Below are 22,359 nucleotides of genomic sequence, written 5' to 3'. Positions count from 1 at the left end.
AAGCAAAACATTGTGTTTTACAAAAGTTCAGTAAGATGTTTATATAAGCAAAGATGGAAAGAGCCTAAACTTGGAAAAAAATCATTATAAGCAAGATGCCTTCTCAGGTTAACAGCAATAGGCACTTCTCCTGTAGCCCTGCATAGGTAACACAGCTAAGATGTTACTCAGACTGAACTGATTCACTCTGTTTTAATAGCATTTCTTTTCAGTGAGGGCTAACTAACTACCGTATACACAAACTAACCATACTCTTACTAGCAAGTAGGAAATCCCTTCCTAACTTAAGAGGCATATAACAGTTTTTTTGACACTTATGAACTTTACCTGATTGCACAGCAAAAGTCTAACTACAAGCTTCCTCTCTTCCTTTGAAAACAGTTAATTCAAGAATCATCATTAAATGGTATTTTGAGAACTGTCAAAAGCAACTCCAGTTTTTCAAGCAATATGCCAGAGAAATAATAGAAGATGAAATATTTTAAGAAATTTCTGGGCTGTAAGATTCTCAATTTATCATGTCAGAAAAATTCAAGAGGGGATTCTTTGCTTTTCTTATCAATGAAACTCAGAATAATTTAAAATGTATTTACTGAAAGTTTTCTTTGCATACCTTTGTATGCAAGGTTTCTGTGCTGCTTTAGATGATATTTTCTTTAATCTGATTGGCTAAAAATGTTTCATTGCACAACTAAAAGAAAAAAAATCTAGGCAGTGGCTTCCCATAAGGTAATTAGGGAAATAAATTTAATAACTAGCTGCTTTTCATCTTGAGTGAAAAATTGAAATCAAGTAATTTTTCTTTTAAAAGAAAAAAAAAGGTTCTTGGCCAAGTAGTTGTCTGGACAGCAAACTTGTTTTCATATGTTTTAGGGTAGCCAACTTAAAAAAAGTGTATCGTTTTGTAAAAGCAAAATATTAGCTTTCTTTAGCAGTAGGAACAGAACGATGTACTACTTACATTCAAAAGCTTCTTCACTGTCATTGTCTTCATCAGAACTGATTTCAGCATATTTTGGTTTCTCATTAACTGTGCTACGTTTGCGCTTGTTCATTTTCACACGTTCACAAAGTGGCATGGTGGATTCAATTTCTGCCAGGAGCTCAGGAGGCAACTCCTTTAACACTGACTGATCTATGCTACCTATTAATGGAGAGTAAGAAGAGCAAATGTGAACCTGAAGATAAAAATAAGGGCCCAACACTACAGTCCTTTCTCAGGAACTGCTTATAGTATATCCACTAATAATACCACAGTTAGATATACTTGGATGTATTTGACAGCCCTTTCTAAAGTTGCATTTATTGTTCACACTGCAATTAGAAATTAACATAATAAATTGCATACACATCTCCTTCAATAAAATATTTTGTCAGGCATATAAATACAAACAAATCCAAATTGGTGAATTTCCTTTGTAAAAATATATCCCTGCTCTACCTTCCACAAAATTTAGTCTTATTTCAGTTCATCCTCTGAATTTAACAGGTTTTCTAACAGTGTAGGTAAATTAAGGATTCTTTGTGCCTCATTAACAGTTCTGTTTATTCTCATTCATATTATTTAGTGTACACAAGACAGTAATCTTCCATCTTCCAGTAAGCAGGGACTATCTGTGGCAGAACCTCTGGGGTCTTATCCCTAAATACAGACCAAATTATTGACAACCCAACCTCTGCCTCAGATTTTTTTCTTACCTCCTACTAGTAGTTTTATAATGAAACCCAAATTTTTGCTTGATTTTGTTACAAAGCATAGTTGAAAGATTTTTATTTAATATAGACAAACAGCAAGCTGGACCACATCAGGTTTCTTTTCTACAGAGGTAAATAGTTAGACATCATCACACAGTTCTCATCGCATTTTGAAACTACAATCAGACCCATATGCAGTCAGTATGAAGGAGATTTGCAGCCAAAATTTTTACAACTGACACAAAGAAACCAAATTAATTCAAAAGTATTTCTTGGGGTTTTCTTTATTTGATGTCTTATCTTTATCAAAGAACCTATTGCACAGATTTGAAGATTATCGGACTAAACTGTTAACCTTTTTCCAACAACAGAGCAAACATCTTTGTCAGAAGTGCCTCTCTCTTCTTCCCAAGGCGTACTGTATTATTTAAAGAGGAAATCACCTGCCTATTGCTATACACACACATGCGCAATCCTCCAAAAAATCATCTGCTGGATGATAATTCACTTTTTAATTGCATTCACTATATCACTAACATAACTTTCTAAAATTTAGTTCCATTTTTACACTAATATCCGATCTTCCAATCCAAGATTAGCCTTCTTGTTTTTTTCTTTCCCTCTTTAAACATCTTTAACTGGAATTAGAAGAGCCTTAATATGAGAAAATAGTTTCCAGCAACAAAACTTTTAAAAAAGTCTCATATATTACTGGTTTCACATATCTCTACATCCATAAAAACTGCCTATAAGCAATGAAACTAATGATCAGAAAATTATTTTTCTATAATTCTCAAGTATGTTCAGCAAGTCATCTCATTTAAGTGTATTTTAAAAAAAGATTTAACTTAAAATATTGGGTTTTTCGAACTGAGGTAGGGAAATAGCTATAAAGTAAAACTGATAGCAAAAGTTGTCCCTGCTTCCCTGTCGTGGTTTAACCCCAGCCAGCAACTGAGCCCTACCCAGCCGCTCGCTCACTCCCCCCACAATGGGATGGGGGAGAGAATCGGAAGAGTAAAAGTGAGAAAACTCGAGGGTTGAGATAAAGACAGTTTAATAGGGAAAGCAAAAGCCACGCACACAAGCAAAGCAAAGCAAGGCATTCCTTCACTCCTTCCCATGGGCAGGCAGGGGTTCAGCCATCTCCAGGACAGCAGGGCTCCAGCACGCGTAACATTTACTTGGGAAGACAAACGCCATCACTCGGGACATCCCCCCCTTCCTTCTTCTTCTTCCCCAGCTTTCTATGCTGAGCATGACGCCATATGGTCTGGAATAGCCCTTTGGCCAGTTGGGGTCAGCTGTCCCAGCTGTGCCCCCTCCCAGCTCCTTGTGCCCCCCCAACCTCCTCGCTGGTGGGGTGGGGTGAGGAGCAGAAAAGGCCTTGGCTCTGTGCGAGCACTGCTCAGCAGGAACTAAAACATCCCTGTGTTATCAACTCTGTTTCCAGCACAAATCCAAAACATAGCCCCATACTAGCTACTGTGAAGAAAATTAACTCTATCCCAGCCAAAACCCGCACATTCCCCCATGCTGTGGTCACTCTTATTTATTTGCTTTAAGTTGCCATCCTTTGATAATCACCACCTGCCAAAGTTACCTAAATTCTCAATAGTGCTTTCAAAAATGCTAGAAAACATTTCACAGTGTGGTTGACCATGTTGCTGTGACATGATGATTCTTTGCGGGCTGGGCACTTTGTTGAAGACAGGCAGAAGTATGACAGCACGGACAGATCAGTTCCTCTGTGTGTACCACCAGCTGACTGGATGCCAGCCAGGTCTAATCTGGACGCTGCATAGCCATGCACCTGAGTGGTGGTGTCCCCACACTAACACTTCATGTCTTTTTGTATGCCTATACAGTGCCTGAAGAGACTTAGCTTACATCCAGCCCCAGACTACAGGAAAATTCACATACACAATTTTAAGACAATTTCCACAGATGAAATTGCTAGAGGGCCTCAGATTTTGTTTCTCTAACACATATTCTCAATTTTATGCACTGTTTCTAATTTCACTGAAATCAGCAGGACTACACACATAGCATAAAGCCTACAGTAAATCTGGCCAAAGACATTGCAAAAAACAGCTGCAAGTAAAGGAACAAAAGTTGCATTAAGATTCATACAGATGCTTAAAAGCTAGATGGGCTAGATGCGCTTACACTAACAGGAGTATTTTCTACAAATGTATCTTTAAGCCTCTCCTAGTCTACAATGAAAAGTAAATTTAAAAACAGAATAACTGGTAAGACAGATTGCTCAGAGAGGAAATCAGAAAAGGAAACAAATCAGCAATGGATTTTATACCTAGCTTGGCAAGAGTTCCATGACCAAATTCTAATTCAATTCAATTTCAAACTCAATTTCAAAACTATGCCTGAATGTTTCATGATGTAATTTTAAGATTGTGATCATTGCTTTGAGGAACTGTTAGAACAGAATTTGTTCTTTATTTTCCTTATACTGTGCACAAAGAACATCTCAGTAAGATGAAAGGTGATATATTTTAAGTAAGAAAACCCTTAAAAAAACCAAAAAACCCTGAAACAAGAAACAAAAATCACAGGCTACTACTCTCCTACCTCCTAGGAATATCTATTCTTGCTTTCCTTATTGATTTTGTTCCTGGGGTAGAACACTAGTCAATCTTTAAAAATAAATCAATTACCACGGTATTAATTAGACATCAATGAAAAAATAAAGATGCAAGTACTTCAAATATTTGGAAAAATAACTTTATTTCCTCCTCAAAAGTTCCAAATTTTCTATGTTCTCCAGTGCTAAATTCAACTAATGCTTGAATTGCACTCTCTCCTGTTACAGATATTTCAGATGACAGTATAAGCTTCCCCCTTTTTATTTTATTAGGGAATATGAAAAGCTTTCTTTATTCAAGAAGGGAATAGCAGAAAAGAGAACAAATAGAATTATTGTAAAGTGCTCTATAAGCCATCTATAAAGTTTTTGTTTCTGTCACAATGTTCCCCAGAGCAAGTCTGCCGCATGCCCAGTTTCCTTAGCTGCTGAGGATTGTAAATAACCAAATCTAAAAAGAGTTCTACTCATGCAGTACAAAGGAGTTAAGTACGACTGCATTATCTACAATTCTGATATACATGGAAAAGGACTCCCCATCCTTTCTGAAGAAATCCAGGGATATTATATACTGTGGGCCTCCAGTCAAGAGCATGTTAATATTTATTTTACTTCATTACTTATGTTATGTTGAGTCAGGGCAACCCAATCTTCACTAGAAACTTCTTACTAAATTCCTTTTTTTATAGCTCCATATTTTATAATGAATGTACTATTTATTTGTTCAGGGTAGTAAAGAAATACTTAAGAGAATCCAGTTCACCATAAGAATCCAGTCACATGGCAACAAACATTAGGTTATAAAACCCATACTAATGCCTTTTCAGTTTACAGGATACTTTTCAAAAGAATTAAAAGAATTTACAACACAAATCCCTTTGAAAGTATCTACAAAAACATGTATGATCACCTTCAGTTTTTCAATTTCTTTGGTAAGTTTGCTAAGACCTGGTACCTACTTTTATGTTTCCACTTCAATCAGTTACATTCGCCTCTAGTTTGCATGGCTTTTTAAATAGGTAAGGAGAAAGTAACTTTACCAAAAAGTTACTTCACAAGTTAGTAAGAATGCTCCAATAAATTAGCTTTCTGAAGAACTGTCCTCATCAACGGACTAACTCCATTTTTTGCAATGCGTGTCATCAGTGTACACAATATGCCTGAAACAGGCTATAGGCAACAGTGTTCTTCAGACATCACTTGCACATATTCTCAAAGGTGCTGCAATTATTAAAAAAAAAAAACAGAAGAAAAGTACCATCATAATAAAATCTTTGTCTCACTGTAAAGAACAGCATGCTAACAAACTCCACATTAATGAAACTGAAGGGCAAGTCACAGAATAGCTCTAAGAACAATTCATCTCAAAGAACTGCATACATGAACAGCCACTTCTTCAGTGCTTTTCCAAACCTATGCAATGCTGTTCATGACTTACTAGTTGCTTGCTGGAGGAAGAACATATGCTTGTTTTTGTTTGATTGCCATTATCAAAAGGTTTCTTAGAGAAGATATTAGAGAATCTTCAGCTGTTACTGAATATCCACTGATCATCAAGATACTTGTTTCTCACCAAGCAATTCTTGACAAAATATAATACAGTTAAAAACCAGCCAGAGAATCTTAGCTAAAAATGAATGAGTCTGTAATCCTCCTCCCATATTCTATTTTAATCTGGGAAGCTTTTCAAAGGGTTTTGCCATGTATAGTAGAAAGAGTTCTACAAATGTCTAGTGGATATAGTATTTCCCTTCTTCATGTATGGCTTAAAAAAAGAATGGCAAGGCATAGATCTGATTCAAAGTTCAGTATCACTTTTTGTTCATAACTTTATGGGTAGTTTCAAGTTTGTAGAACAGTCTTTAACTTTAGCCAATATTTACACATATCTGATCTTTAAAAGGATCCAAAAAACACTTTTCCTTGAATTTGCAAGTCAAATAGATCTCCCTGATCCAGGCAGATGAATGCCTTCAAAAGAGGTTGAACATGGAAAAAAAAAAAAAGGTAACATCATTATGGAATTTTAGTGGATTCATTCAATATGGACAGCACAATTATTTTTTGACACAACAATCAGTGTGTTCATATTAGTTTCACCTGGCTTGATATAACAACTTCAAACAAGCAGCTATGGAAAAGGGGATGGTGCTTGCTGATGCTTACTTAGGTCAGCTTTCCAGGATCAGAGAGGCCATTCCTGGTATAAAATCAACACTAATAAACTCTGTTATCTTCTCAGTAATGATTTATCTTTGCTTTCCAAACTATGGAAAACAGATGTATGGTTTACTTTTTGGTGCAATTTCCTATTAACTAACAAGCCATCAAGATTCAAATACATTTAGAAACCTAAACTCCAAATTGCTACTTCCATAACTATAAGAGACAGTTAATACAGTGGAAACAATCCATATCAGTTTGCTTATATGATTACTTCTAAAATACTTGTGACATCAAAATGGCCTGTTTGCATATACATCTACTTTGGCAAATGAACAAGTACTTGAAGAAAAACTGTCCCTGAAGTTCATTTCAAAACTGAGATTTATGTTAATGAAGGCTTTTGCATAAATTAGCCTCCATAAATAATGTCTTTTCCATTTCTGTGTGCTAATAGTTTGTAATAAGCAAAACTGCAGTTAATGCAATTTCATATTTGTAATCTCTCGATATATCTTGTATTTCAAAATGCAACTTTCTCCAACTATCAATACATTATATAAAAGAACACACAAGGGTCTAAGAGGGAACAGTGCCACTTGTTTGGGGTGGGGATATGAATCTTAACTTTGCATTTCTCAGCATTTTGAAATTTAAGTTTAGCCACTCCCCACATTCTGGAACTTCTATACTAATGAATTGCCACACATCTTCATTTTGGCATTAAAATAAAAACCTACAGATTGCAGCCTCATTTTGCCCTCCTCTTGCTCCCTTTTTGCCACAGAAGACATTACCTGCTATTGGACTCTTCTTATTTTGCTGATAACTAGTATATCCAGTCTTGCTGTTATTCCACAGAGGCCAAGCTCATCTTCCTTACATGTCCTCTCTGAACATTTGATAGAGGATGTTCCTCCCTTATGTATCACCAACCTACTGTCTAACTTTCTCAAGTAACTTTGGGTCACCACTATAACCACACTGATAAAAGCTCCTATGTCAGACATATCTGCAGGAAGGAAAGCAATTTCTTTCTGGATTAGCTCAAACAATCTTCAAACTCTGTGCTAAATCAAATAAAATACACTCTTACTCCGTAACAAGAGTGCTGCCTTCTTGTTGGATAGCCATGTCATTGTAAATACAACAGCACAGACTCACAGCTTAATTCTACTACAGCCACTCATGCAGATAAGGTTCTATTTTAGATTAAGAACTAAAAGAAAAGAGAGGGGATAAAAGTAATTCCCCACTTTATAAAGATATTTGAAAAATAAACACCCTTTTAAAATAGTTAAGTACTGTTACAGTAATAGCACTCAGGCACTACAGTGCAAAGTGACTACCTGTGACTGATGAACAGCTCACTGGTTAGAGCTGAAAATTTATGGCGCTCTCTCAGTGTGCAAATTTAATGATATCTTTTCCACCAGGCTCTCCCTTAAAATGCTTCAGTATGTTCTTTATATGGCATACTGAGTCCTTGGTGATCAGAGTCCCTTGCCCACCAGCTTCACACTCCTCCCAATAATTCTGTGCCCTGGAGAGTTTCAAGAACAAAAGGGGAAACATAGGGAAATCGCAATCCTTTTCTCAGAGAGGAATTTAAGGTATGAGGAAAGTACATCTGCTCATAAGACAGAAGTTCCACTTTTATCTCAATACCATATCATCAGCTGAAAAACACACCATCAAGATGAATACTGATGACAATAATCTGAGTAGTCATCCATTTACTTCAGTGGCTTTCCTCTTTCCTCTCCCATTCTCTGCCTTAAAGTTTGTGGAAGGGTATACAGCTACGTCCTATAAACAGGATATAACCCTCTATTGAGCCCCTTACCCTCACCTTTTGACTACATCCATGAAGGGATAACTCCTGAGCTCAGCTCACACACACCCCCACCCCCACCAGAAAGAGGGGGGAGAGACTGAGATTCTCTCACCACTGCCCAAGGGACTGTGCCCACAGGATTCTCTGCTGCAATGGATTTGGCGGGAGGGAGAGAAGTAGCGTTAGGAAGAAGTATGTCCTATATCATTCCATAGAACCTGCTTGAACATGTATTTCAAAATCATTTTTCCTCATCTACCCCAATACTGGCACAAAGGGAAGGCTCTCAGCCTCGGGCTAAATAAAAGGAGAGGTTCAGGCTCCCTGTTTATATTCCAGTCCTTAGCTCTGGCCTTGAGAAATGGGACCCAGCCAGGTTGGTGGGTCAGAGAAGAATCTGGACACAGCAACTGAATAAATTCCATGATGTAGTAGAGGTCATCATTGCCCACGGCTAAGCAGCACAGATTCAAAAAGGATTTTACAATAGCACAAAATACTCTCAGAAGCAAGAAACATTTTTTGACAGAGGGAAGAGATTTCCAAAGAGCACCCTGAAGGATTCAGACAGAGAGCAAGGAATATACCCAACGCACACTCTCCGAAGATACCAAGAGAACTCACATTTACATTGCTATCAATGATTTCCTCAAGCTATCTGATTGCTGTGCCAACTATAGCCACAAGTTATTTTATTCCTTATTGCTATTCACTAACTTTTCATCTTTATTTAAAAAAAAAAAAAAAAGCTAGAGCAGTCTAGTTTTGCAAGATACTTCACAAAAAATATAGCAGTACTCAGAGTAAAATGGAGCAAGACTGGCAACTGAAATAAATGCAGTGCTGCACAAAACCCCTCACTTTTATGAGACAGGGGATTGCTTTTGGATTTCACTGTCATTGCTTTTGAATATATGCATTGAAATTTAAGCCAACTCAATTTATTGTATTAAAAAGTTAAGGTGTTTTGTACAATTGCAAAACACAGCATATAATTTTCTGTTACTATTAACATTTGGAATCTGAAATTTATGATTGATGCGTGTTCCCAGCCATGTATTCTGATTAATTTAAAAACTGAGCCATGGGGCCTCACCTAAGAAAAAAGACCTTCATTAAATATAATCAAATTAAACCCCAATGTTTCTTCTCATAAAAGAAAAACTCCTATATAATCAATATAATACAACCAAGATCTTTGCAGAGAATAAGCAAAACAAATGCCATGATTTGCATCTGATCTGTGACTATAGGCACATCAAGAAGATCTGCTTTTTCCTCACTCTATCATGGAAATATTCTCAGCCTTTATCACTGAAAATATCACATGAAGCTACTCTTGTTTTGCTTCTTGAAAGTAACTTAATTACATAAGCAACAACAAAACATTGGTGATGTTTTAGCTTTTAATATAAAATACTACAGGAAAGTTGCTCAGAAGATAAGTATATTTAAGGAAAGTAACAGTAAGTACTTTTAACTGTAAGTTAAAAGTAAAGTAAGTTACTTTTAACTGTAAGTTAAAGTAACAGTTACTTAAACAGTAAGTATATTTAAGGAACCTTTATTTAATGCAAACAACAGTTCAGTAATTTGAAGAATAAAAAAGGTCTCATCCTTTTCTTTTATGTTCATTGGTAATGTTCCCATGCAGCAAAAAGAAATTCCAAATTTCAAGTAAACAGTTTAAATTTTCTTACACAAAACCAGTCACCTAAGACAGCTGAAAATGTCCAGCAACAGAAAAGTTAATTTACCAGAAGCAAATGTGAGGCTTTCCCCTATTTGTATTTTGCCAAATTTACCCTTTGTCTAGAAGAAAATTCAAACCAAAAATTTTGAACACATATCCCTGCACATAAGCCAACAAATAACATCCATATTTAGATACTTAGGCATATGAACAGGTCTGCATTGCATATTGTAATGTCAGACAAATTGCTGGCCCACATTTTTACATATTACAATGCATTGTTGCAAAAATTATTTATGCAAAATAGCCTTAGCTATTCCCAGAAGTACGAGGAACCTGATCAAGCAGCCATGTCCACGAACCAAAGGCAGTTTTAGACTTTCAACAAATTGCTCTGACAAATTAGGTAATAAATTTCTAATCGCTTACATGTGCCAAAGTAATTTTTCAAAAATGAACTAATTAAACAATGTACTCCTAAATCTGCAAATAAAGCATTGTATTTTGGATTAACGAAAGTACAATGGAACTAGTGGGTTTGGTCAAGTTTATTGTTGCTGCTAAGAACTCGATGTGCAACACGTAAAGTTCACTCTTATTATCCAGAGAAGACTTAAGAACAACTGTGAGAACAAGAATCAAAATATTTACCTTAGTGGCAAAGAGACAAAAATAGGAAATAACTAAAGCAGCCTCCAGGCAAAGTGCTGTGCTGAAAATGTCTCCTATTGTATTGGTAACAGATCAACACAAGAAAGGACTCCAGTGAGCAACAGCTGAATTCCTGCTGTCTAGTTTATCCAACCAGTTTATCCAACACCTACTTCTGAAAAACTAGCATCAAAAATGAAGGCTCCAGAGAGTACGTACAACGCCCACACACATCCCAACATACTTTCTGGGATAGGATGGACACACCATACCTAAAAAATCTCTGCAAGTAGGAACCATCCATTCTGGTGCAAAGCATGCTAGACAAATGAGATCTTCCTAGACTATTGGATTTAACGGGTTATATATAGTTTGGTTTTGGCTTTTGACTAAACAATGCCTGGAATATTTTTCAAACTATGAATCTGTTCAGTCCAGAAAGGAGAAAAAAATTTAATTAGGGCTAAATGGACAAAGTGTATATTAAAATGGATCCTCTGCAAACCCAACATATCTTAAATACTTCTAATGCCACGAGGGACAGCTAGCTCCTCTTCTAGACTAGTTAAGTTGAAAAGAGGTAGTCATTAATATCTCAGAAAAGAGGAAGAACAGGAAGGCTGTAGAATTCTTATGAAAGTGAAGGGTTTTTTTTTTTTCTAAAATTCCAGTTAAATTTAGAGTTTATGAAAAGCTTTAAAGACTTCAGCTGAGAAGAATCATGATAAGCTCCTTGCTGTAAACCATGAAATATATCCTTTCCTTGTCTGAAATGTGGCATAATTTACTAGAGAACTTCAGAGAAAGTTATGACATGCTTGATCCACCTGGCAGTGCATGCACATGCAAGATGCTTAGTGGGTTATTACTCTGGCCTTCCCACATGCAAATGCAGTTGCTACCAGGAACTCTAAAACAGTGATTCCAAATTTCAGATTTGTGGAATTATGGACTTTCACAATGGTTATCTTTATAAAAGCACAATCTGTAGTAAGCAAGCTGAGTTGCAGCCTTTTCCTTTCCAAAGGAAATATGCTTTTACTCCAGTTATTTCCTTGCACCACAGCTGCTTGCCCCACTGATTTCAGTGAGTACAACAGTGTGTCTGTTTCAGCATCAAGAGATTGTTATTTTGGAAATAAATTTGAGTTGAACTCTAAAGTTTTCTTGATGAGTTAATATCCATAAGCTATTTTTCTCAAAAGTTTGCCAATTTCATCCTACACATGAAGGATTTAAACAAATGTTTAAAATTGATGCTCCCTTTTTGTCCACAGTTTTCAGCTGTACCAAAAAGTATTTGTGAGTAGGTCTGCCGTGCTAATTATAAGTCTGTGAGAGGCATCACAAGTTGGCTCACTGAGCCAACACAATCTGGATACAGCTTTTCATCCTGGAATACTCCCTTTCTTGTCACTTCTACCTAGAAGATGAGCACCTAATTGATTATTCTGCTTCACAAGTGAGACTGTTTCCAGAAGTGCTAGAACTCAAAGATGGACCATCATGTTACACAAATGCCATGGAATTTTATGCTGCTACAACCTACCATTGACTACAAATTATAGTTATTATAGGCTCAGAAAAAGTCACCTGGAATTAAAATAAAAAACCAACAAAACCACACAAACCAAAAACCAACAAAAACCCACACCACAAACACAACAAACTACACAAGCACAGAACACAGAAAAATCTAGAAACATTGTTTTAACTCTACGACATAAAGATGATTAAGCAGCAGTAAATTTTTTAGTTGCACCTGTAAAAATATGAAGACGACCTCTGAAGAAATGGCAAATCTTCACTCAAATTTCAGATCATAGCAGCAGAGAACACAGTATATTTAGGAAGACTTGTAGTGAGCAACGAAAACCTGTGTTTAAAGTTCTGTGTTGTACAGATAATGAAATCCTGTAACAATCTACACAATGAAGGAGTAGCATTCAGATCAGATTTTTTTTTTTTTTAAACAACAAACTCTTTTTAGGTGACATTGGAAGACCCAAAAGGTGTTTCTGCACAAGTCTTAAAAAACATGCACTCATTTGTCCTAGAACTAAAACCTGCATTCCATATATGGTGCTTATTTTGGAAAGGCAGTCCTTCAAACATATTATAAACCAACTTGGGCATCTTACACAGACAGTTACAATTTCTCTCATTACTCATATCTGTTTCACACTTTAACAAAGGAAAATCTGTCTTATTCAGAATGCAGTAACTGTAAAACTGTTAACAGCTCCCATCCCAACATAGCTGATCAATATAGCTATAAGAAGCAGCAGAGAAGGTATTCGCTGAAGTTCTGAAAAGAAAGGATATCAATCTCCTCAGAACCTCCGCATTGCAGGCACAAACTCCAACGGAGAAGGTTTCATGGATCCCCCAACAACATACATTTGCATTAAAACCAGAATAAAGGGCATTCACAGATGTTAAAACCAGAAGAAAAAGGTGTTACAATTCATTCTGACCCAGACAAAACAGGCCACCATAAGACCCCTTAACAAAAATACTACGAAAAAAATTTCCATAACTTTCCTCTGAGCTAGAGTGAATCTTTCAGAAAAATGCTCAAAGATCAGGAGAGAGAGAAAAAAGTCGATTCTTCCTTGTAAATGCCAAAAGGGACTGTTCGGATGATTCAATATTAACAGTCGCATACTATGGCTATCCCTCCCATTCATATAATAACTTAACAAGATTTCAAACCTGTCTATACAATTTGATTAAAATGTTACTTTTTATTTTTGCAGTACAATGTAAGGAATGATTACACAATATTGCACAAGGTATGATTGCACATGCACAAAAAAGGTATGATTTTCAAATTTAAAATTTACTGAAACAATCTAAAAAGTTGTATAGCCTTTCAGTTTGCAAAGCATTAATTTTAGGTTAAAACAAGTCAATTTTACTGAGTTTTATAATGAATGGGCATTAGTCCCTTAAGACAGAATGACTACCTAAATGTTTTTTTGAAATAACTGACCTCATCCTATTTTAAACTGGATTTCAGATAAATCACAGCAATGATGTTGTACATGACAAAGCCAGAAGACATTTTCTTGGGGGAGGGATGGATGAGAAAGCAAAAACAAAGGACAAGAAATACAAGGAAGTAAAAGAAGGAAAGATAAAGCAAAATATACTAAGCTACATGGAATAAGAGGGATGTGAGAAGTGGAATAATGATGCTAAAAGGCAACACTAGAAAAGATTTGCTACAATCCATGAAGAAATATAGGATGAACTAAATAAAGAATGTTTATGAAAATTACATTTCCTAGTATATTAAAATGTTTATAACTAAAAATGGAACAGAGTAAAACAGTGAACACTATTTCTCTCAGTTGGACTGGGGACATTGTAGCAATGTCATGAACATTTTCTATATCAGTCAGTTGGTGACAAATAGACTTTGGCTTATGAAGGGATACCTTTATAAATTATGAACCTTTTCAAACACTAGAGTTCACCTAATTATTTAGCATAATATATCCTAGGAAGTAGGTTACCAGGAAGTTGGGCAAAAAAATATAAAACTAAAAATACACATGAAAAATCTGAAGTTCAAAGACACTTTCTCCGAAATCTGCCTGGCCGAACTCTCAAAACTAGATTTGTAAGACAAACATAGTTACAACATTATTCTTTCCATGAAACCTATTTCTAGTATCATTGTAAGAACCTTATTCTGGATACAATAGCAAAAAGACTGATATCAGATTCAAACATTTTCTTTCCCTGGAAAATATGTCCCAAATTATTTGAGAGTATGTAAGAAATATATGACTTCAGAAACAAAATACACAAAAACATTGCAGAAAAGTTATAAACCTGACTTTAAAATTAATGTGTTGCTCATGTGTAACACAGCTACTGGAGTCATGCCAATCAGACAAGAGTCATTAAAACCTTTACGCATTACTAAAAGATTCTATATAAATAAGCACATACAATACAGACTACAAAAAAAGTACTTCAGAAACATTTTAGAAACCATACATGCCCTGTATATGGCTCTGAGGGTTCTAAAAATTACTTATTTTCTGCACAAAGAATTGTCTGAATTCAAAATCTATCCTTCTGAGACTAGAGTTGAGTTCCATCAGAAAGTTTTCAGTATTCCCTATCAAGAACATAAAAGTTTCATCTGAAATCTTTAGACTAAGCTGACAGCAAAGATGTCATCATTTTATGTCTAACTCTAGATACCTATTATTATTAGAAATGGAAATTTTGCCTGTTCTGAACCTCAAAAAGGGACAGAGGAAATGTTCATATTTCCAGGATAAAGAGAAAATATTTAACAAGGAGGCTAATATTTTACAAATAAGTAATACACATCCAGAATTATTAATTCTTTAAGTGTTAATACAAACAGGTTAGTAGATAGAGAACAGACGTAGCACAATAAATTCATTATACAGATATCAACTCTGTACACATGCACATAAACAGTTATACATTCACAAGGATGCTTTCTACATCATTTCTTATCAGATCAACTGTGTAAGAAAACATTTTAAACTCAAATTCATGAAATACCTGGAACTGCATTCATAAATCAACCTGCATACAGCTGAAATCCTCTCCCCTGCCACTTTATTTGTCTATTTTTGAGACATGACAGCTCTATAAACATAACTATGTAAGAAATTTAAATGCTTTAAATGCTAGACATTAAAAAAGAAAGGAACCCTGACCAGTTAGTAACATCGATTTCACAATGTGAAATTATCTACTTCAGTCTGAAACCAAAGAAGCCAAAATTATAGCACCAAGAAGAAAAGCAATCTTATAAAAACTGTTCGATCTGCAGAAGAGACAATCAATCAAATATCAAACCTACAAACTATTCTGAATTATATCTTGTCCATATTACTGATTTGAAAACGCCAGCCAATTGTTTACCAGTTCCTTTCCTCTTTCTGCATACAATGGACCCTAGAGACAACAATATCTGAATTCTCCTAAAGACAGAACCTTTTTGTAAGCTTATTGTCACACAGCCTCAAGTGTGGAGGCTCCCCAACAGAGTTGTATTTATAGTGTAAAAGAGGCAGATGGGACTTTGTAACTGCCTTCTTATTTCATCATGTCAAAACATGCCTTGGAAAACCACATTTCATTTCCAATTAAAAAAATAAAAGAATCTTAGGGCTTGTATACACAGTATTTCCCACCATCCAGCTACACTGATTTAGTTACAGTAGTACCAGTCCCTTATACAGACACACTTAAACCAGTTTAAATCACACATACAGCAGTTAACGTTTCATTGGATAAATTACCAGCTTAAACTAATGTAGCTGAAGTACAGCTTAAGACCATTTAAGTGTTCCCACATTAGGAACTTGCATTGGAGTACATAAATCATTTCAGTTACACTGTAGCAAGATTTCCAATAACAACAATCCCATAAACAAGTTTCACTGTTCCCCAAAATCACCATATAAGCAAGCATATAAACTATCAAACGTTTGCATTTAATTTCTAACCACAGGAGTAGCAAATCTAAAAGAACAGGAGTGTACAAGATATAATGCAATTAACATAAAAAAAATCTTACCTTTATTAGATTTGGATGACTTGTTCTTGTTAGGTTTAAAACAAGAGCCCCTTGATTTATCTTCTCTATCCTTAATAAATTTCTGCACATCATCCAAAGAAAGCTTTTGAAGGACAACTACAGGCTTAGCTCCTTTATTTAGATCTTCAACTAGCCCAATCTTCTCTACTTTGTCCTTCTGTTCACCTTTAAAATCAGTTTTCCTTGACTCCTGAGTAACATTGCCATCTTTATCACGCTTGATTTTTGGAATGACAAAATGTTTCAATGCGCCAGATCTTGCCCCCAACAAATAACTGGGAAACTCTGCTTTATTGTCAGCATGTGCTTTATTACTATCTACTTTACTCTTATTACCATCTGTCCTTCGTTCATCCTTGCTGTTGGGTGATTTAAAACCAGGTTTATCAGGTCTTGATTTACTAGAATCTCCTTTACCTTCCTGTTTAATACGAGGGCTGTCAGGTCTTGATTTCTGATCCCCAGAAGAAAACCTTTCCCTTGATTCACCAGACTCATGCCTATGTTTCCTTTCAAATTTCTCAGGTTTTGAACCATCAGATTTAATACCATGCTTAGAATCATGTTCATTTTTGTTTGAGGATCTCAAATATTCAGGCCTTCTAATCTTGGATGGATCTCCTCTGTATCTCTCTGACTCCTCCCTGTCCTCAGATCTTTGTTTAAGGCTATCATGGTCACGCCTCAGTGTATCAGAAACTGAACGCCCATCAGGCCTTTGTTTTGTTGGATCAGATCTACTTTCAGGTTTTACCCTTGAAGGATCAGATTTCACATCTAGTTTATGCCTAGATATTTCAATTTTCTTATCTGGCAATGGTTTACTCGAGTCCCTCCTGTTATCATGTCTATGTTTTGGCGTTTCGGGCCTGCCTTCACTCTTCTGTTTCAGCGTTTCAGGCCTGCCTTCACTCTTCTGTTTTGGCGTTTCAGGCCTCTGCCTTATTTCCTGTTTGCCATTATTTTGTTTTCCCTCATTTTGTTTCATCTCCATTTGCCTGCTCTCGTTTTGTTTTGATTCTGTCTGTCTGTTCTCATTGTGTTTCACTTCCATTTGTCTGCTTTCATGCTTGCTCTCATGTTTAGCTTCTAACTGTTTGTTCTCATTGTGTTTACTTTCCAACCGCCTGCTCACATTTTGCTGAAATTCCATTTGTCTGTTTTCATTTTGCTGGATATCCATCTTTTGACCCTCAAAGTCTGACTTTTTCCTAAAAATCTCAGGATGGTTTTCAGGTTTAAATTTAAGAACTCCAACAGTGTCTTCTTGGGGAACACACACAAACCCATCGTTATACTGCTTAATTTCTTCAGGTTTTTTGATGGTGTCCAAATCCTGAGTTACTGTTGCCTGAGAGTCCGCTCTTCCGGCTTGCTGCAGATCAATACTAACCATCAATGCTGGCCTCACCCCATTTCCTGCAGAACCTGTCTCCTGAGAAGCCGCTCTATTTCCTCCAGTAGCACCTCCAGCCTCCTGTGGTTTGTTTTCTTGTTTTCGCTTCTTCAGAGGCTTATCTGCAAGTTAAAAGAGAAAACCCACAAATTATATATAGAGACTGGTAAATGTTTAAACAAGAATGTCCATTCCCCTCCAACTCCCACCAATTAATCCTCCTCAGCATGTATGTGCACACACAACAAAATCCATTGAATTTAAAAGCAAGAATAGAACTTCTCTAATACTTTTTAATGTATTCATACTATCATTCGTTGTCAGTCTACCACATGTGCCAATTAATCATTAAAAAACATCCTCAAAACATATGAAATCAAAGTCCCTGTATAATTCCCAAGAGAACCATCTAATAAAGCAGCTGCAATACATAAAGACCAAAAAAACATTTAAAAAAACTCAAACTAATCAATTATGCCTGAAGCAAAAGTCTGCAAAGACGAAGTTAAGCTGCACCTCCACAACTAGTTTTTGAGGAATACTACTATAAAAGATTTTCTCCTGCAGATTCAGCCTGCTTCATTATACATGAACTAAGCAAGGATCTGCAATCATTAAGACACAGGTTCTCCCCATTTGGTTCAGTGCATCAGTTGGACTTCACACATATTTTAGCCAGGGAACACATGAACAATGAACAAAAATGATTAAAATAACTCCAATCTTTGAAACAAGGAGTATATCAAGAGTTGGAGTCTATACCATAACACATATGTATTAGGTGGGGGGCCACTACACACTTAAAAGCTTGAGTATTTTCCCTTTGCAACTATAATGCTTTTCATGGAATAAAAAGTTCAGTGACAATTTTATGTAGCGTCAAGAGCTTGACTCTGCAATAATCCTTTCAGTTTATACTAAAAAATCATTAAGAGTAGAATACAGAAAAATAAAGCGAGCCAACCACACACTCTGTAATTTGGTAGAATTCATACAAATGAGAAGCACATGGAAGTATCCAAAAGAGTATGTTCTATTCATTTAAACTACAACCTATTTATATTACCAACATGGTACTCTAAACTAAAATTAATTTCTGCCATGAAACTCAAAAGCCCTATCTGCACTAAGGCTTATATTCTCATTTCTCAACTATCATTTTGTAATTTGTCAAAAAAAGCAATGATTTTCTCTGTAATCAGGGAGTATGACTTTAAGTCTAAGGAATGACTAAACATAGGTTGGAAATTCTGTTGTAGATCTATTGTCAAAATGTCTAGACCACAAATGCAATGTAAGAAAAATAACTTATTTTGTGCCTAGATTTGTGATGCCTTATCACCAGATGCAATGAGCCAGCTCTCTTTTTGGGAGGAGGGGAAGGGTAAGGAGGATGCAATCAAGGAATACGGAAATAAACTCCAAGGAAAAAAAAAAAAAACAAACACCACTGTCTCAAATTGTCAAATTGTAAACCAGAATTATAACATATGACTTTGAATTTCTTCTATATTTGTAGAAGATTCTTATTCAGAAGAATTAAAACTTTGAAGGATCATCTCCAAAATTAACATTAGAACACAGTAACAAGTAGTAACATAGTCAATTCCAGTGATGTGAACAGGTTTGGTTTTTTTCCATCATTTTCATTCTCAAATCTATTTGTACATCTCTAACTTCCTAAAACTCCAAAATTATGTACAACATTTAATGGCTGGAAGACAGTAAAGACAGATACAATAAACTCCATGCAGAAACTGGTCAACTGCAAATAAGGAACTTTTCAAAGTTCAACAAAAACCTGTAGGAATGCCTGCCAACTTTATGGTAGACATGTGAAGCAAAATAAATTTGCCGAATCGAAGGTGCAGCTTTTTAGCATAGTGATTTTTGCTTTTTCTGTACAACAACTACTGTTGGATTCATATGAGAGCTTATATAGATTAACTTCCTTACACTACTTATTAAAACAAATGTATTTTTTTGAAACCTTCATGCAGTGACAAAAATTCTTTTTCTCCCTGTGACTAAGAGGGCTTTGACCTCACTGAGCTTCATGGCAGGTCTTAGGAATGGTCATGAAGTAGAAGCTTCCAGACTAATAAGTTTCAAATTTGATTATTTTTTTTTTAACATATACATTAATACACATACATCCACACACATATCACTACCTTATTTCTCAATTAAAACTCTTTAAATTTTGAAACACAAATTGAGAAACTTGTGTTCTTAGGAAAAAGTCAGTCAGCTTTTTCCTTTTAACCCAGAAATGTCAGCCACCCTGAAAAAGTCCTGTAAAGCTCTGATGGTGGATCTAACAGTAGCCTTTAAGACATTACTGTTACCAGTTATTTGCCCTATTCCTTTAACTGAGGTTATCACCTGTAGCAGAAGGGAATACGCATTCAGCTTTCCACAAGTGCACTTCATTGTCCAATGCATCACCTTAAGGCACTAGTGAAGATGGTTTGCATTAATCTACCAGACTGAACAAGTCAGCTAAGAGCCAAGCAAATGTTTCCTTCTGCTACCCCTACTATCGGAGCAAGGCAAATGGCCAGGAGCTGTGATGCCTTAAACTGCTGTAGCTGGATCAACCAAAACTCACCTTTCAGAGCCCTCATGCTGAGGGCTCCAAGATTAAACAACCAAAACAATTCAGGTAGGACCAATTTTCTCTCTTGAACTTCCATAACTGACCAGGCTCAAAATGCTGCTCTTCATTATCATCCAAAACGTCAAATTGTAAGTTGAGAGAACATACAGATAGATGATCACATCACAACTTGGCATATTACCTCTAAATACAGAGCTCTTCTGATGCACCTTCTTCATTCCTCTTGACAACTGAATACTGATGTTTTAGTAAGTTATTATAACCACAACCTGTTGACATCTTATCTGAGAAGAAAGGGACACCTTCAAAGTTTTCTTTTCCTAAATGGCAAGGTGATTGCAGACAGAGTTACAGATTACTCACAGATTTCTTCATATTTCCAGTGCATCTTGATGGCGATCCTCAGAACTAGACTTGATCATTACTGTTTTGCCTCTATGAGATTTCTGGATCTAGGACAAAAAAGCTGGCCCAAGTATATGCAAATATCAGGTTGAACTAGGGCATAAAAGGTAGGATGAGTACATAGTACCACTATCTTCATCGAGCATAATGGAAAAACTCCACTGAATGAGCACAAAAACTTTTTAGGTTGCCATCATAGCTGCAGTAATCTGAAAGGTGAAAAACACCATTGGGCTTCAAGGGCTTTATAAAATCTTGAACTCACTTTGAACTATATGAGAATAATCAATAGAGTATCAGAGAAGTGAGGAGAGAGTAATTACCCTCTGAAAACAGATGTCTTCAGGTCTTCTCTTTTACAATCAAATATATGCAAGTTTGCATAAATCTGCCTTGTTAAGGCATGAGTCCCAAGACCCCTTAGGGTTTTGACAAACAGATGAACTTAGGAAATTTTACAATAGCCATTCAAATACACTTCATATCCTTCAAGGCATCAGTATCCAAGCTTCATCCACTTCATTCCATAGATAGTAGAATTTCTTTTTATTATCAGGATCTAGGACTTTGCCAAAATATCAGACTAATATTTTTCTTTCAAATCCTGCAGACGTAGGTTCAAAGCTTGCCACAGTTCTGAACAGGTAGACTCACAAGCTCTTGAGACCAATAAAGTGTGATCAGGATCTTTTTGCTTCACTCTTTGTAACAGTTTTCATAATAAAAGGAATATGTAGTAAGCCACAGAAGAGCTTTCTGACTATATTAGAGATCAGGTATCCAAGTTTGTTGTTTTCAGATTATTTTCTTTTTAGAAACGTTATTCACTCCTCGCCCCCAAGAATGTAGATACATCCGAAATATATCTACATTTTGTTCAATTCCTGGAACAAATTTATGACAGTTCAGAGCACAGTCTGATCCCAGTTATTCTCCTATGTATGCATTCTTTTGGCTTGGCAAATCTGCATGGATGTTCTCTTTACATTGCAACACGCTCACCAAAAGGCAGTAACTTGGTACTCAAAGCAAGATCATAAGCTACCTTATTCTAAAAAACAGCAGAGATGTTCTGTCAAATTAAATGGGTCACTGTGGTGCAAGAAACAAAACATTACAGGAACCAAAAGTTTGAAATGGAAAAAAAGGTTAGCTGGATTTCCAAGCAGTTATGTCTCACCTGTCCTCTAATAAATAGTATTCTGGAGACAGGTTGTGGCCCTCATCTTTGGAAATATCTGTGTGTCAAAACGACGAGTACTTTCAGATTTAGAAATTAATTAATTACTGCAGAACCTTTGTGCAAAAACACATTGCACTGGAATAACCACAGATACCTTCGAATATATTTCTGCTGAAACTTCGAGTCAATCATGATTTGGAGAATATCCATCCTGAAAACAGATATGCTTGGAAGCTGAGCAAGTGTTAGGGACAGCAGCTGGATGAGGGGAGTTGTATAAAAGAAGTATCTCCATTCTTCCATTTAATCTGGAATCTTTCCAAAGCAGCAGCCAGAAAACCACTAGTGCTGAAGTCTCCGATGTTAGTGCTTTCTTGCAAACCTGATGATTGTCTTAAATCCCAGATTAAACTCTTTCAACAAATGAGTATAATAGGATGATAGCCTAAAAAATTCTAGAACTGCTTGTCCTAGCAAACTGAAATGGGCCTTTTGTAAATACCTGTGAAAAGGTA

The 22,359-nt window shown here is 36.0% G+C and overlaps 1 protein-coding gene across 5 annotated transcripts in view; it reads right to left on the bottom strand.

The window, feature by feature from the left end:
- The window catches only part of NIPBL (NIPBL cohesin loading factor), a 171,867-nt gene that overhangs the window by 45,894 nt on the left and 103,614 nt on the right, over positions 1-22,359 (bottom strand). For 3 of the 5 annotated variants that reach the window (XM_072858656.1, XM_072858657.1, XM_072858658.1), the window contains 2 exons: positions 16,220-17,758; positions 962-1,144 (listed from right to left, as the gene is read on the bottom strand). The exons of 1 other annotated variant lie outside the window; for it this stretch is intronic. In XM_072858656.1, the coding sequence (XP_072714757.1) occupies positions 962-1,144; positions 16,220-17,758 (1,722 nt within the window). The remainder of the gene's footprint in view (positions 1-961; positions 1,145-16,219; positions 17,759-22,359) is intronic. One more of the 5 variants, XM_072858659.1, reaches the window with a different exon arrangement.

Source organism: Ciconia boyciana, chromosome 4, assembly GCF_034638445.1.
Source record: "Ciconia boyciana chromosome 4, ASM3463844v1, whole genome shotgun sequence".
Taxonomy (NCBI): domain Eukaryota; kingdom Metazoa; phylum Chordata; class Aves; order Ciconiiformes; family Ciconiidae; genus Ciconia; species Ciconia boyciana.
This window is presented reverse-complemented; position numbering and strand designations above follow the sequence as displayed.